The sequence below is a fragment of the Vitis riparia genome, chromosome 10 (genome assembly GCF_004353265.1).
Source record: "Vitis riparia cultivar Riparia Gloire de Montpellier isolate 1030 chromosome 10, EGFV_Vit.rip_1.0, whole genome shotgun sequence".
In the NCBI taxonomy this organism is placed as follows: Eukaryota; Viridiplantae; Streptophyta; class Magnoliopsida; order Vitales; family Vitaceae; genus Vitis; species Vitis riparia.
Genome location: NC_048440.1, coordinates 16,030,933 through 16,045,733, shown reverse-complemented (window position 1 = coordinate 16,045,733; position 14,801 = coordinate 16,030,933). Strand labels below are relative to the sequence as shown.

Genomic DNA, 14,801 nt, shown 5'->3' with positions numbered 1-14,801 from the left:
TACATTTTTGGTATATGTTTTGGAAAAATCATAAGATTCTACCCTATCCCTCCCAAAGCAAGGCCATCATATGACATATATCAATGGCAAAGAAGAGTTTACATTTTTAGTTCAACTGACATGGATCTTGGTTGATATTCTATTTTATCACATATATTCTATTTTCTCACTTAATTTGTAATCAATTTGCCTAGGAAAAAAATTTGGAAAAATATTATTTTTTATTTTTAAAGATAAAAAAAACACAAAACACGGATAGAGATTGAAGGGGAGGTAATGTTTTATTGATAATTTGTCCATAGCTTGTTTAGCCAAAGACCCAGCAACCACAAATTGCAACGTACATATCATCTAATTACAGAGAAAAGTGTCATTAAAAATATAATAAGGACCAGCTTCTATACTTCTATATGCCCTAAATCTTGGGAAGAAAAAAATCAAAGGAATGTAGTAGTATCGTAGTGACGTGTGATCACCAGAAACGGGGCTCATCGAAACCGAACCCAAAATCGAAACCCTGAGGAACAGCTTGGCTATGACTATGAGCAGCCAAATCACGGGCATGGAGAACAGCAGAAGAATTATACTCCTGGGGTGGCGCTGCATATTCAACCATGGTAGTGGACGAAGGACCGGCACCGCTCTCGCTTTCCATCACCATCATCAAGGTCATCTCCTCCACTCGATCCGCCACCTTCTTCCGCAGCTTCTCAAGGGAACCCTTGAACTGCTCCAGTTCATTCAACCCCATGTTCTCAATGGGCGCGTCCCACCAAAACCCATCCTCCTCCTTCTTCACTTCCGCCCTCCCCACAGGCTCCAAGTATTGCCTCTGAACCTGCCCATGCACCACTTGTTCCGCTGGAACAACCGCACGTGAGATGGTGCCGGTGTCGCTCCCGAGGAAACGATCGATGACAGCGTCCGCGGTGGGGTGACCGAAGACGAAGGCCCTCCCGCCCGGAGAGAAGACGATGACGGCGGCCTCAACACCGCACAGAACGCAGAGCTCGCCGGCCTTCTTGAAGAGACCAGTTCGACGCTTGGAGAAGGTGACCAACAAGGAGTTTTTCTTCTCAATTTTTCTTATTTCGATCTTCTGTCTCCCCATGTTCTTCCGAGAGTTTACGTTTGCAACTTCCATTATTGAACTCTACTTCCGTCCTTGATGATGAATTTATAGCTGGCATTTGTTACCATATCTTCCAAAAAAGATTTTGTAAAAACTAGTTACTATTTCTAAATATAGAAAGTTGTCAAAATCTAATTTTAAAATTTTAGAATTTTAAAATAATTAGGTTCATAATTTTTAAATAAAAGTTACTATATTTTTTTATCCAATATAGAAGTCAAAATTATTTTTTATAAAAATAAAAAATAAAATATGTATCTAAACCAACACTAATAAGTTAATTTTAGCAATAGTTTAAAAAGAAAAAACTTATTTAGATAAATAATTTCAATTGTTTTTAAAAATGATTTTTATTTTCTTTTTCTTTTTTTTTAAAAGTGTGCATTTAATTTATATTAATAATCAAAACAAATTTAATTTAAATTTTATTAAAAAAAAATAGCTTTGCAATTACAGATGAATTAAAAATAAATAATTCATTTGCATAAAGTTATTTCAAGTTTTCTTTTGTTTGTTTACCAAAAAAATTATTTTTATTTAATTTTATGAAAAAAATAACTTTTTTAAAGAATATTTTTATCTTATTGTTCAACAAAAGGTTTTTTTTATTATTATTATTAAAAAGTACTTTGCAAGTTATTTTAATTTTATAAAAAAATGATTTCAAACTTATTTAAAACTATTAGAAAAAAATCTTTGTTTAGTTTTAAAAAGGTTTTCAAATTTATAAAAGATATGATTTATATATATATTTTTTATTATTATTAAAAAGGATTTTTCAAATTTATTAAAAAAATGTTTTCCAGTTTTATTTTAAAAAGGGTTTCATGTTTTTATTAATTTTTTTTCAAAAAAATGTTTCAAATTTATTTTAAAGAAAAAAAAGGTTTCAACTTTATTTTAGAGAAAAAAGGGTTTCGGGTTTGCCCTTATTTCTCCCACCAAAAGCTTCTTCTCTTATAGGTAGAGGCTTAAGTGGTGTTTGTTTTTTTGGCTTTTTGCTAAAAGCAATTTGTTTTCAAAATTTAGATTGTTTGTTTTTCTACTTTTTTATGACTTATTATAAACTTTTTACTAAATAGAAAAAATAATATATTAATTTTTCTTTACTTTTTAATACTTAATAGAAATAAAATACTATAAAAACAAACAATCTAATATTTCACTATTATGCATTAAGGTTCTATTTAGAATTTAGTAAAAATACAAACACCACCTTAGCCTTCAAGCAAACAAATCTAGGCCTCCACGTGTGCTCCTCTCAGCAATCATACTCATACAAAATAAAGTTCTACAAGTCATGTAGTTTAATCAAATGACTAAGCCCACAGCAACATCCAAAGAAGCCCAAATCAATAGTCTATAAGGCTGAAATCACACAAATCAACAACCTAAAACGTAAACACAAAAAAAAAACAAAAACAAATAAACAAATAAACAAAATAAAAGTTGAAGCTAAACTAAAGGCCCAATAAATAAATAAATATCAAATAAACTTCAATATTTAAGTCCATTTATAAATCAAACTAAGTTAAAAAAAAAAAAAAAAAAAAAAAAAGACAAACCCATAAACATGAACTATATAGATTAAGTACATTATTACCTAGACTTTGAATATCTAAGGATGGGGAAGAACGACAACATGGTGATTTGATGGTGGTGATGGAGTGTAGCATGGAAATTGGTTTGGCAACAATAGTCATGTCTTGGAAATGGTTGAAAAGAAGAGAAAGAGAGAGAGAGAGAAAAGATAGAGAATGAAAGAAAGAGGAATAATGATAGCATGTGTGGGATCCTCCCTAAAAAATGTCACGTGGCTCTCTCCTCCTTAAGACGCGCGGCATAGCTCATTCCACCCGGATAAGAATTCTGTCCGGCCGATGTTCCACCTCATCCGGATATCTCACATCCTAATCCGGCCGACGTTCCACCTTCTCCGGATATTTCACATTCGGCGCCTGCTGTCGGATGAGAGAAAAGGGCGATTCAACTTCTCCGGTCAGGCATGTCCGGATACTCTGATAGCGCGTACCCGGAGAACATCAACAGCCGCCATTTCAGATTCCCCGGACAACTTAGCTCGTCACATACTCATGATTCGTCGGATCCATTTCCGCCCACAATCAAAAAGCAAACTCAGATAATATTGACGACCAAGTCTCCTGAACTGTCACTCATCTTCAATGCAAGATAAGCTCGACAGGATATTCCCAAATCTTATCAGAGTGCCTGACACATTCCCGATATTTAAAGAGGCAAGATATTCCTAAATCTTATCAAAGTGCCTAACATATCCCTGATATTTAATGTCATAATTGAAGTGGCAACCGCCACCTGGCACCAGAAATGTCATGATTGCTTTGCCAACTTATGAACCACAATCATGATGATGGGACCCGCTAGCACAGCGAGGCCATACTTTCTGACACTATATAAAAGGGTCTTCACACAAGGAGGAAGGTAGGTTAACTATCCCTGAAAAAGCTTGATAGCTTGATCTCTTGAGCCATGGCTAACAAAACCATCGGAGAGTGTGTCCGAACATCCTGTCAGGACATCTTTTTGCAGGAGGAATGAGGAATTACTACTATGCGTTGATCGAGATTCCGTTACTGGTGACGACTACTGTAGTAGGGGAATTTTGCCATCAATAGCATGGTGTATGGGTAGTTGTGAATGGCAACCAGTAAGAGTGGTGGCAATCAGTGTCACAATCGGGACAATAATGTAGGTAAGCAGATTGGTGATAAAGAAGAAGGAAACAAAAAAGAAGAAAGAAAGAAAAAAAGAAAAGAAGGATGAAAGGGAAAAAATATAAAAGAAAATGGAGAAAAAAAAAAGAAAAAAAAAACGAAGGGTAAGAGAGAGGTCATTAAGTGTGTGTGTGTGAGAGAAAGAGAGAGAGAGATAAAGGAAAGGAAAAATGAGGTCTTTAAGAATTTTGTTTGAAGATTTAGGATGTAGTCTTCTTAATGGGTATGAAGATGAGCTTAAAAAAAATTGAGCCAAAGTTTAAATGGAATGAGCCTGAAAAATAAGAATAAATAAAAGTGGACTTGAAATTTTAACAAAAATAGGCCTTAAGACTAATTTTAGAGTCTATAAATATATCATTTTTCGATAAAGTCCATGAGTGAAAAGAATGTAAATGCTAAAATAAGATGGAAGTGTGAGTAATGAGTGAGGTGAAATAGCCTCGTTGAAGCAAAAAAAAAAAAAACCACCAAAATTGCCCTGGTATAGCACGAACTCTTTTGGATTATGAAATATGCTCAAGGGTCACCAAAGAGAAAGATGAAATATCTGTATACTCCACTAGGTGCTAATAAAGAGGATAATGACAATGTCTATGTGAAGCACTATCATGCTATCTAAAGGGGTGAATGAGTACATAAGAAAATGAATAAGGAAAGAAATGAAACTAGTGGTTGAGAAAACAACCTAAGGCCACTAAAATAAAAGTATAAAAAGGTCAAACATTTAGGATGCTACTCTAAAAGAAACATAGAAGGAAGGTCGAACAGCTAGGACATGGCTTTAAAGAAACATAAAAAAAGTAACATAGTCAGGGCATGACACTAAAGGAAACATAAAAATGGTTGAACAATCAGGGGCAACATGAAAAAGTGTAAAAAGGCTAGACAGTTAGGGTGTGGCACTAATAGAAACATAAAAAAAGGTCGAACAAACTTAGGAACATAAAGATGTGACTCAAAGTTGAACATACTTAAAAAGATAAAGACATGGCTTGAAGTCGAACAAACTCAAAACTAAAAATAAGATACAACATGATCGATAGCATAGGTGTAGTTCAAAGAAAAAAATAATAAGACAAGATATGACATGATTGATCATATAAGTACGGTCTAAAATGAAACAAGACAAAATAAGATATAACATAACAGATTGTATAGGTGCGGCCTAAACTAAGGACAAGATATGATCGATCGTATAAGTGTGATCTGAAGAAAAAATAAGACATGACATAATTGCATAGGTGTGGTATGGACTAAAAATGAGACATGATGTGATTGATGATATAGGTGTGGTCTAAACTAAAAACTAGATGTAATGTGACTGATCATATAAGTGTGGTTTAATATTGAAGAATAGACATGATGTGGCTCATTGTATAAGTGCGATTTGAAATTAAGGACTCGACATGGCGTGAAAAATCATATGGGTGCGGTCTAAATTGAAGATAAGACACAACATGATTAGTCGTATAAGTGTGATTTAAACTCAAGACAAAACATGATGTGACCGATCATATAGGTGTGGTCTGAGATGAAACAAGATATGATGTGACCAATTGTATAGGTGTGATTTGAAATTGAAATAAGACATGATGTAATCAATCATATAGGTGTAGTTTAAAACTAAAAGAAGACATGACTGATCTAGTATGGTCTAAACTCAAAATTGGACATGATGTGATCGATCGTATAGATATGGTTTAAGATGAAATAAGACAAATCATGATTGATCATATAGGTACAATCTAAAATTGAAAACTAGACATCATGTGACCAATCGTATAGGTGCACTCTCCATTGATGTCTGTGTTGAATACCACAACCTATTATGAAAAGAGGAGTTAGAGGAAAAACAAAGCTTTGTAGAAAATATTCTATTTATTAATTTGCAAACGGAAATGACAAAAACGTCTTATAGTGACTGGAAACAATATGTTGTAAGAACCTTCTAGCTCACCAAAATAGCAAAACAACAAAAAAAGGAGAATAACACATTCTATAACAAACTCTTAATATTATTACAAAATTAAAATAACCTACTATTCTAATAAAACTATGAGGCATGGACCATGCTAGAGGAAGCCTCTTTACACAATTTTTTAATGATGTTAAATTGATGCTTGAACATTTACAAGATTCTTTTTTTATTGTTTGTTCAAGAGGAGATGTTTTTCCTTCTTTCAATTCGAAGTTAGGAAATAAGAACATGTATTGAGTTACTCCTCAATTAATACGACTATAATTAATTTACTATTAAACCACCATTGACAAGATAGAAGAGTGTCATGACTATTGATAAAAATATAATTGTATTGTGTTAATGTAATGTCCACATGTTTGTTTTAGGGTATAAGTAAAGTCAAGTTGATTCGACTGGTTTTTTTTTTTTTTGACAAAAAACCAATTATATTGATAAAGCTGATTTATATATAGTAAAAACTAAATCAACCAAAAATTCAATAGAAAAGTGAGTCAAATTGTACCATTTAAGGTTGGTTTGGTATTAGCCCAAAACAAAACTTAGTTTGGTCTTAGGCCTAATTGAAATTTAAAGTAAAATTGTTTTATTTTGAGTCCAAATATCAATTTATTCCTTTTTCCCACTTTTTCTAAGCGACTAAAGAGAGAAAAATCGGTCAATGAAACATCCATTGTTTCTTTCCTTTTGTGTTGTGTGTCAAGACCCAAGATTTTGAACTTCTTGCAAGTTTTCCCACCACTGCTCAAGACCAAAAGAGGAAAATTAGTCAGGTTCCATCATTTTATTAACAATATCTACATGAAAAAAAAAATCAAACTTTTCAAACCTTTTTAATTATAACTCATTTTTATTGGCAACCAACCTTCATGTATTTTAGAAACAAAAACTAAAGAAAGAATTAAGACACAAAAAACTTTAGGCCTATTTGGGAAGTGTTTTTACAAATGATTCTGAAAAATAGTTTTTAGTATTTTTAAAAACAAAATTGCATTTAAGAATTGAATTCTAAAAAATAGTTTTTATTCGCAGGAAAAAAAATTTTTTAAGTTAATAAAAACGGTTTTTAAAACAAGTAAAACAAAAATCTTGTTTGAAAGTTGTTGTTGTTGTTGTTGTTTTTAAATTGAGTATTTTCTTCAATTAACTTGATATTGTAAATATATAAATAATTTTTAGATTCATACTTCATTAAAATTAAAAAAATAAATTTTGAAATTTATTTGCATAAGTTTTAATTTTTTAAACAAATGATTATTTTGTAAACATGTCTAACTATATTTGATTTTAACACTTTTATTTGTACATATGGTAAACCCTTCAATCATTTTTGAAAATTTTTTTTAATCATAAATGCATTATATATACTAATACATATTTTCATTAGAAAAAATATATATAAATATTATATGTATACTAACACAATTAATATTAATACAAATAAATACTCTAAATATTATGACATCAATATCATATTTTAATATAATATATACAAGTTCAAGAGTTTATAGATGATAATTTTTTTGGATAATATATACATTCATTTAGCAATAATTAAAATAAGAAGAAAAAAGATGATAAATAATAAAAATAAATAAACAATGATGCTACACCTATAATAACCAATAAATAGAAGACTACTTTGAGGATTTGTTATAAGTATTGGACGTTGTAATCTGGTAACTATTTGTTGAGGATCATACTAATCAACCAGTACGAATCTTTCTATAATAGAAAAATGGTTAAAAATAATGAAATATGTTGTGTGTGTTTCTTTAGTATTAATTTATTTTCATTAGTTAATTAGATATGCTTATATAATATAATAGGCAATGATAAAACTAGCAATCATTATTCTTCTTGTTTTCGATATGAAAAGACGCACATGTCCAAACCCATAGTATATGAGTCTTTTGTTCATCCCACTTTTATAATTATAAATCCAATTTATAAGTAATATTTAATCATTATCAATTACAATATACATCATATAAACACTCGTGACAACCGGTTAACAAATATATATATAAATTCTAATATATAATTGATGAGCCTAGATCTACATAAAACATATACCACTAGCAAATTTGCTACTTCAAATTATTAAAAAAAAATCATAAAATTGACATGTAGCCAACATGATTCTTTCCACACACTTTGTTTGGATCTAACAATTTTTTTTTTTTTTTGTAAAAAAATCCACTTGATATGGCAAAACATCCTCATTTTACTGGATCTAATTAAAAGAACTTCAAAATATTTAAAAATAACGAAAATACATACCAAGGTGTGTCAACAAAGTTCTTTTGGAGATGTGTTAATGAAGAGAGAGCTAACCATGGAGCTAGTGGAGATACTCATAGTGCAAACCGCAAAGAAGAGGTGAGAATGCAAAGAACACTCTAGGTTGAAAATACTGAGAACATCCTATTTTTTTGTTCTCGAAATAGTGGCAAAAACAAAAAGAACATCCTTTTTTTGTTCTCTTAAAACAAAGCCTCTAAAAACACGAAGAATAAAAAATACTTCATTGTTCAACGTATTTTTTAGTATTTTTTATTCTAAAGAATTGAAAATAATTTTTAAAAATACCAACCATACGAGGCCTTTATCTTCCATTATTGCTTTAGTAGGTCAAAGAAGTGCCATGGAGAAAGAAGGAAATATGGAGAAATTGGATTTGACTGTTGGTAATTTGGACCAAACCTGCAAAATAATTCAGAACCTTATTTGTGATCATGATGGCTATATTTATATTGGTGAATATGAAATCTATAAGCAGTAAACCATGACTTACACATTCGAAGCACAAGAACTCCACGGAAACCCAGAAAGCGAAACCAAAGTACAAGCACCATGGATCCAAGACATAAGATCTCCATAAATACCTAAAATAAACTGAACCTAGAAAACAAATATACATGTGTATACATATATATTAATTTTTTTTTCTTTTTTAACACGTATGATAAATAAAATTATTTGTTATTAAAATAAATTATAAGATTCATAAATTATATTATTTTTAATGTAATTAAAATAATAATAATAAATGGGGCCGGAGTCCGGACGGGGTGGGTATCCTCCATGCCATCGACATTGCCCGCCTCGTTTAATTTTAAACGCTCCATCCCCGTCCTACCCAGGTTGTTTTTACCAAAATTTTCACTTAACCCTCGTTTCTCTACCTTAACCCCATTCTAAGGTTCTCACACGCCTTGCCATGTCACTATCAATTATCAATCATCTAAGTCCCCACATGTCGTTCTCTTGCTTCCTCTATTGGCTCAAGAAAATGTTGATGTCAACCGTCAAACTTGTTGGTGTAGGAGCCAACTGGAATTAGATTTGTTTAAGTTAATAGAGGTTAGATAGTCTTCTTTCTTACGTTGTACCTCTTAGAACTTTTGTCCAATGGTGATGAGACTGAGTGAGTTTCTTACCTACATAAAAGGATGTTCGGATATGTGATCCGAGCACGCCCCTTTGAAACTTAAGTTAGACAAAGATAGTTTCAGCTCCTCAATCAAGAGAGCAAATATGCTAGTCTATGCGCCCCCATACTTTGTTTGTACTTCAAGAAGGTTTTTATAGTACTGAAGAGAATGTCACTATAGTGTTGACTACTTTGACCTTCCTTATAATGATGATTGTCTTGCAGAGGGCAATTAGTTTTGGGCGGTTGACATGTGTCATCAGATGATGTGTCATGATGTTTAAGATCGTGCCCTCGTCTGTCCCTTCAACCTATTGATGATATGGGGTTATATGTAGTAATTAATTGACATAAACTTAAGGATTAGAAGAGATCCCATCAACCATTCTCATGTCAGACGTGAATAATTACATATGTCAGCAGGTCTTGAAATCTTGATTGTGCGATGCTATTAGTTTAGGGAGTTCGATCTCCTTATGTTGCCCAACCCTGTTGGACAAGAGCTTCTCTATGCCTGATACCGAGTGGAACTGACAATGGTCCGGATGGAATGATCGGGGTGGTTGTCATGCCCCCGATTGGAAAAGTGGGACATGAGGTGGGAGTCCTCACAAAACTTGTGTTTATGAACGTTGAATTTTCAACATACGCAAGTGGTAGGCTTTTTCCGCTTTCGGATTGAACCTGGAATGGAAGAACCCAATCACAAATCATGGATTGCCAAAGATTCTCCGAAACTACTAGTCTAATCTTGTCTTCTTTGTGACTGAATGTTAGAGAGCTGACTGGACTAGGAGTGTTTGATACGCAAGTGGTAGGCTTTTTCCGCTTTCGGATTGAACCTGGAATGGAAGAACCCAATCACAAATCATGGATTGCCAAAGATTCTCCGAAACTACTAGTCTAATCTTGTCTTCTTTGTGACTGAATGTTAGAGAGCTGACTGGACTAGGAGTGTTTGACGGCCATCTTTCAAGACCATAAGCAAATTCACTGCCCTGAGCTTGTACAAAAGTTGAATGGGTCATATTAATTTGAGCACGTGGTATCAAGAATGATTGTCTCTAAGTTACAACCAAGGTTTTATCCGGGTTCCTTGAAAAACTAATCACACCTGTAGCTCCACGACTGCATGGACGCATCACTGGTCAAAAAATATGATTCTCACGAGAAAAGAAGAGAAAGTGAATAAAAAAAAAAATAGATATAATTTCAATCAATTTTTTACATGTCATTTTAAATTTATTTTTAATTTTTTAATGTAAAAATTAAATAATTTGAAATGAATAAATTTTTAATTGTTTGAATTTTGTGATCCAAATTCTATTTAGTCTAACCTGAAAAGGCCGTGATGTGATGCAATATATGTGATGAAGAAAAAATTATGAGATTTTTTGAAGGGTTGTATGTAATAGCTGCTCGATTTTTCCTTTTTGTACAAATTTTTGATATAGTGAATTTTTCTTCTTTTATATTCGTGATTTTTCCCATTTAAGTTTTTTCAAGTAAATAGTATTCTTATTTTCTTATTATTTTTAGCATTTTTGGTTTTTTATTACCTAGAATTAAACTTAATGTTAAAATTTAAATAAAAATTAAACAATATGACTCCCCCCTCTTAATAGCAGATCATGGATTTTGAGTAATAAGTTAAAAATATTATAAAAATATCTTAGGTTTGTTTAATAGTTTTAAAAAGTAGTTTTTAACTTTTTATAATAGGTTTTAAAAACTACGAATTGAGTTTTATATATTTAAAAAATAATTTTTAATATAATATTTTATATTTAATTATTTTTTATATTTATATAATTATTTTAAAAAGAATCTCATAAAATAAATAAAAATAATTCAAAAATGTTCTATAAAAATATCATTTTTTTTTGCTATTAAGAGTAAAAAAAATAGATTTTCTGTTGTCTAGTTGTTATTATTTTTTAATTCTTTTATTTTAAAAAATAAAAAATTATTCTAAAAAATAATTACCAAAAGGTTAATTACTTTTGTCAAATTTTGTTTTATTTGAACACGTCACCCAGCTGCTTGAAGGCTGAGATTTTTAGGCGAAGGACGCTGGCTAGGAAATTGGAACCAAACTCGTAATTTCCGTTGGAAGAACTGTGCATATCAACTCAACCAATGGATTGACATTACTTTTCATTCTGTCGGCTGCGGGCTGAAGGCTGACCATTCTGCACTAACCAATTAAAGTATTCCTTGGATTATGAACTGAACTACTCCTTGGATACTTCACGCTCCAACGATAGTCTGCAGTATCAAAACATCATGGTTGGATTCCACGTTGTTCTTTACTTGATTATTCTTGCACTCACTTCCTGCTGCGGTTTTGTTCACTCCAAGCTGCCCCAAAGCGAAGGTACGCTCATTTCTGGCTTTGTTTGGTTGCCTTGAAAATGGGGCAATTGGAACAAGGAATTGTGTGTTTTGGGTGTTGTTGTGCTTTCATTGTTTGTGTTGGTTGAGGAAGCTTTTGGATTTTTTCTACTTTTGTTGCTGAGGGAACAGGGGAGGGGAAGGGGAAAGAGAAAGGGAAAGGTACTACGACTGTTGTTTTTTGTTTTCAGAAAAAGGAAAGGGAATGGTTCATTGGAAACCAAACCACGTGAAGCGATGAGAACAATTTTTTTTTCTTTTTTAAAAATTTGAATTTTCCTATCTTTTCTAGGCAACCAAACAGAGGATTAGGGCATTTTCACCTTTTAGGGGTGTCATGTTCTACCTCACACCTCATGGTTTCTTGGATTCATCTATGGTTACGGAGCAGCAGAAACTAAATTACTAGAATGCCCTCGGTCCTTGCTTTTGTGGTGGATTGAGAAGAGAACCGTGGAATCTGGAGCAAGGAGGATTGTTAGGTGGAGGAAAGTGTAGTACAAATAGTGAACTGCCTAGTGCCTACTAATCAAATAGTTTTATCTGTTGGAGTTTAAGGGTATGGAAACAAAATATTAGCCCAAAAGACACAAACAAATAACAGAATGAATAAAAAGAAAAACTTATTGGGTAAAGTGTGACAAACATTGCCCTTGAAATAGACCCACCATCCTCGAAGACGAACTCGGTGCACTAGGGTACTAGTGGTCTACCTCCAGGATTCAACAGTCAGATCTCGCCTTAGGTGCACTCTGAAAGCGAGATGTGTACAACTCAGGTTTTTGAATAAATTCTTCCAAATAGATGTATGAAAATACTCTCTGAAAAATTCCCTGAAAAACTCAAGGGACTTTTATCCACATTGGTTTTCTCAACTACATTACGAGCTGTACAAAACAGGTTGGCACAAATAGGTCATGCGCCCTGCCTGGATATTCATGAGAGCTTTAGAGAACCTGCCTAAGTTCTCATAGGAAGCGGCCCCACCTCTACTCTCATATAGGTGAATCCATCAATTATGTTCTGCATTTAAACATACCATCCATAAGGACTATGGTATTCATTAAGAGTAAACACTCAACTTTAGTCAATGTAGAATACGTTCTATCTATACCATAGGGATGGACTCTCATACAATTAGAGTTGATAAAGCACCTCAAGTCAACAAGTGATTTGTTATTACCCATATGAACCTACTTCATGGAATTTCCATTCTAATAGGTTCGGTTACCATCACTCTTGACTCTGTAATAGGCACAAGCCCCATCCCCCTCGATGTTTCTCCTACTAGTTTCTTATTTAGTGGTTTGGTCAAAGGATCGGCCAAATTCAACTCTGACCTCATAAATTTTGGGGATATAACCCTTGTTTCAAGGGGTTGCCGCACAATATTGTGCCTTAGGCGTATATGTCTGTTCTTCCCATTAAATATTTTACTCTTAGCCTTAGCAATTGCAACTTGGCTATCACAACGCATAGACACAAACGGGGTTGGTCTCGTCCATAAAGGGATATCTGCTAAGAGGTTTCGAAGTCACTTAGCCTCAGAACTTGCCTTTTCTAAGGCAATAAACTCAGCCTCCATAGTAGACCGAGTAATGCAAGTTTGCTTGACAGACTTCCAAGAAGCTGCACTCCCACCAAGGATGAAAGCATATCCACTAGTGGATTTCATCTCATCTGAACTCGAGATCCAATTTGCATCACTAAATCCTTAAAGGACACTTGAAAATCCACTAAAGCACAAACCATAGTTAATGGTGCCCCTCAAATACTTAAGAACTCTACGAAGAGCAGTCCAATGGTCCTAATTAGGACTTTGGGTGTATCGACTCAATCTACCTACTGCATAAGCAATGTTAAGTCTGGTACAATTCATTAAGTACATTAGGCTCCCTATGATCTGAGCATACTCTATTTGGGCAACACTATGTTCTCTATTTTTCTTTGGCTGTGAGCTGGGATCATAAGGAGTTGATATTGGTTTACAATCTAAGTGTTCAAACTTTCTTAGGATCTTTTCAACATAGTGCTCTTGAGAAAGTTTAAGCCCATTAGGTGTTCTAGTTATTTTAATTCCTAGAATCACCTTTGCCTCTCCTAGGTCTTTCATATCAAACTTAGAACCTAGAATTTCTCGGTCTCACACACAACCTCTTGGTTAGTTTCAAAGATTAGCATGTCATCAACATAAAGGCAGATGACTACACATGTGTTATCCTCATATTTGCTGTAGATACACTTATCAACATCATTAATGAAATATCCATTAGTTACTAACATATGATCAAACTTGTTGTGCCATTGTTTGGGAGCTTGTTTTAACCCATATAGTGATTTAACCAACTTACACACCTTTTTCTCGTAAGGTATTCTATTTTGAATATGACATGTGGATAGAATAACTTCCCCCCACAAGTTCAAGAGTGCTCCTGAACTTACTAACATTGCATCAAAGGTTTTAGGTCAGTCAAAATGTGTCCCAAGTTCACTACATCAATTGTAGAGAAAACCCTTTCCTGCCATTTCTTAAAGAATGTCCCATTGAAGGAATCAATTTTAGAGGTGTCAGGACGAGTGTAAATTAGGGAAGCTTCCATTTGGAAATATTTCAAGATTGTTGGAGTTTAAGGGTATGGAAACAAAAGACTAGCCCAAAAGACACAAACAAAGAACAAAATGAATAAAAAGAAAAACTTATCGGCTAAGGCGTGACAAACATTGTCCTTGAAATAAATCCACCCTCCTCGAAGACGAACTCGGTGCACTCTGGTACCAATGGTCTATCTCTAGGATTCAACAGCCAGATCTTGCATTGGGTGCACTCTGTAAGTGAGATGTGTACAACTCAGGTTTTTTTTAATAAATTCCTCCAAATAGATGTATGAAAATACTCCCTGAAAAACTCCTTGAAAAAACTCTCTGAAAAATTGGTATTTTAGTATAGAGAGGGGTGACCTGCTTTTATAGGTCATTAAGTCCCAATGGGAATCTATTTGTAATTAGGAGATGACACAAAGTGGAAGGGGAATCTACTTATAAAAGGAATGAGACTCCACTAGCACAATCCCAATAAGACTCTTCCCAAAAATATAACACTAATGG

The 14,801-nt window shown here is 33.3% G+C and overlaps 2 protein-coding genes across 3 annotated transcripts in view; one reads left to right on the top strand and one right to left on the bottom strand.

The window, feature by feature from the left end:
* Nucleotides 1-472: 472 nt before the first annotated feature.
* Nucleotides 473-1,144, bottom strand: LOC117923147 (agamous-like MADS-box protein AGL62). Its single transcript, XM_034841388.1, has one exon. The coding sequence runs from the start codon at nt 1,142-1,144 to the stop codon at nt 473-475; it is 672 nt and encodes a 223-aa protein (XP_034697279.1).
* A 10,269-nt stretch (nt 1,145-11,413) lies between these two features.
* LOC117924400 (probable LRR receptor-like serine/threonine-protein kinase RFK1) overlaps nt 11,414-14,801 on the top strand; it is a 44,024-nt gene continuing 40,636 nt past the window's right edge. The window contains exon 1 of one of the 2 annotated variants that reach the window (XM_034843040.1): nt 11,414-11,679. In XM_034843040.1, coding sequence (XP_034698931.1) covers nt 11,589-11,679 — 91 coding nt within the window. In that variant the 5' untranslated portion in view covers nt 11,414-11,588. The remainder of the gene's footprint in view (nt 11,680-14,801) is intronic. The other variant, XM_034843039.1, reaches the window with a different exon arrangement.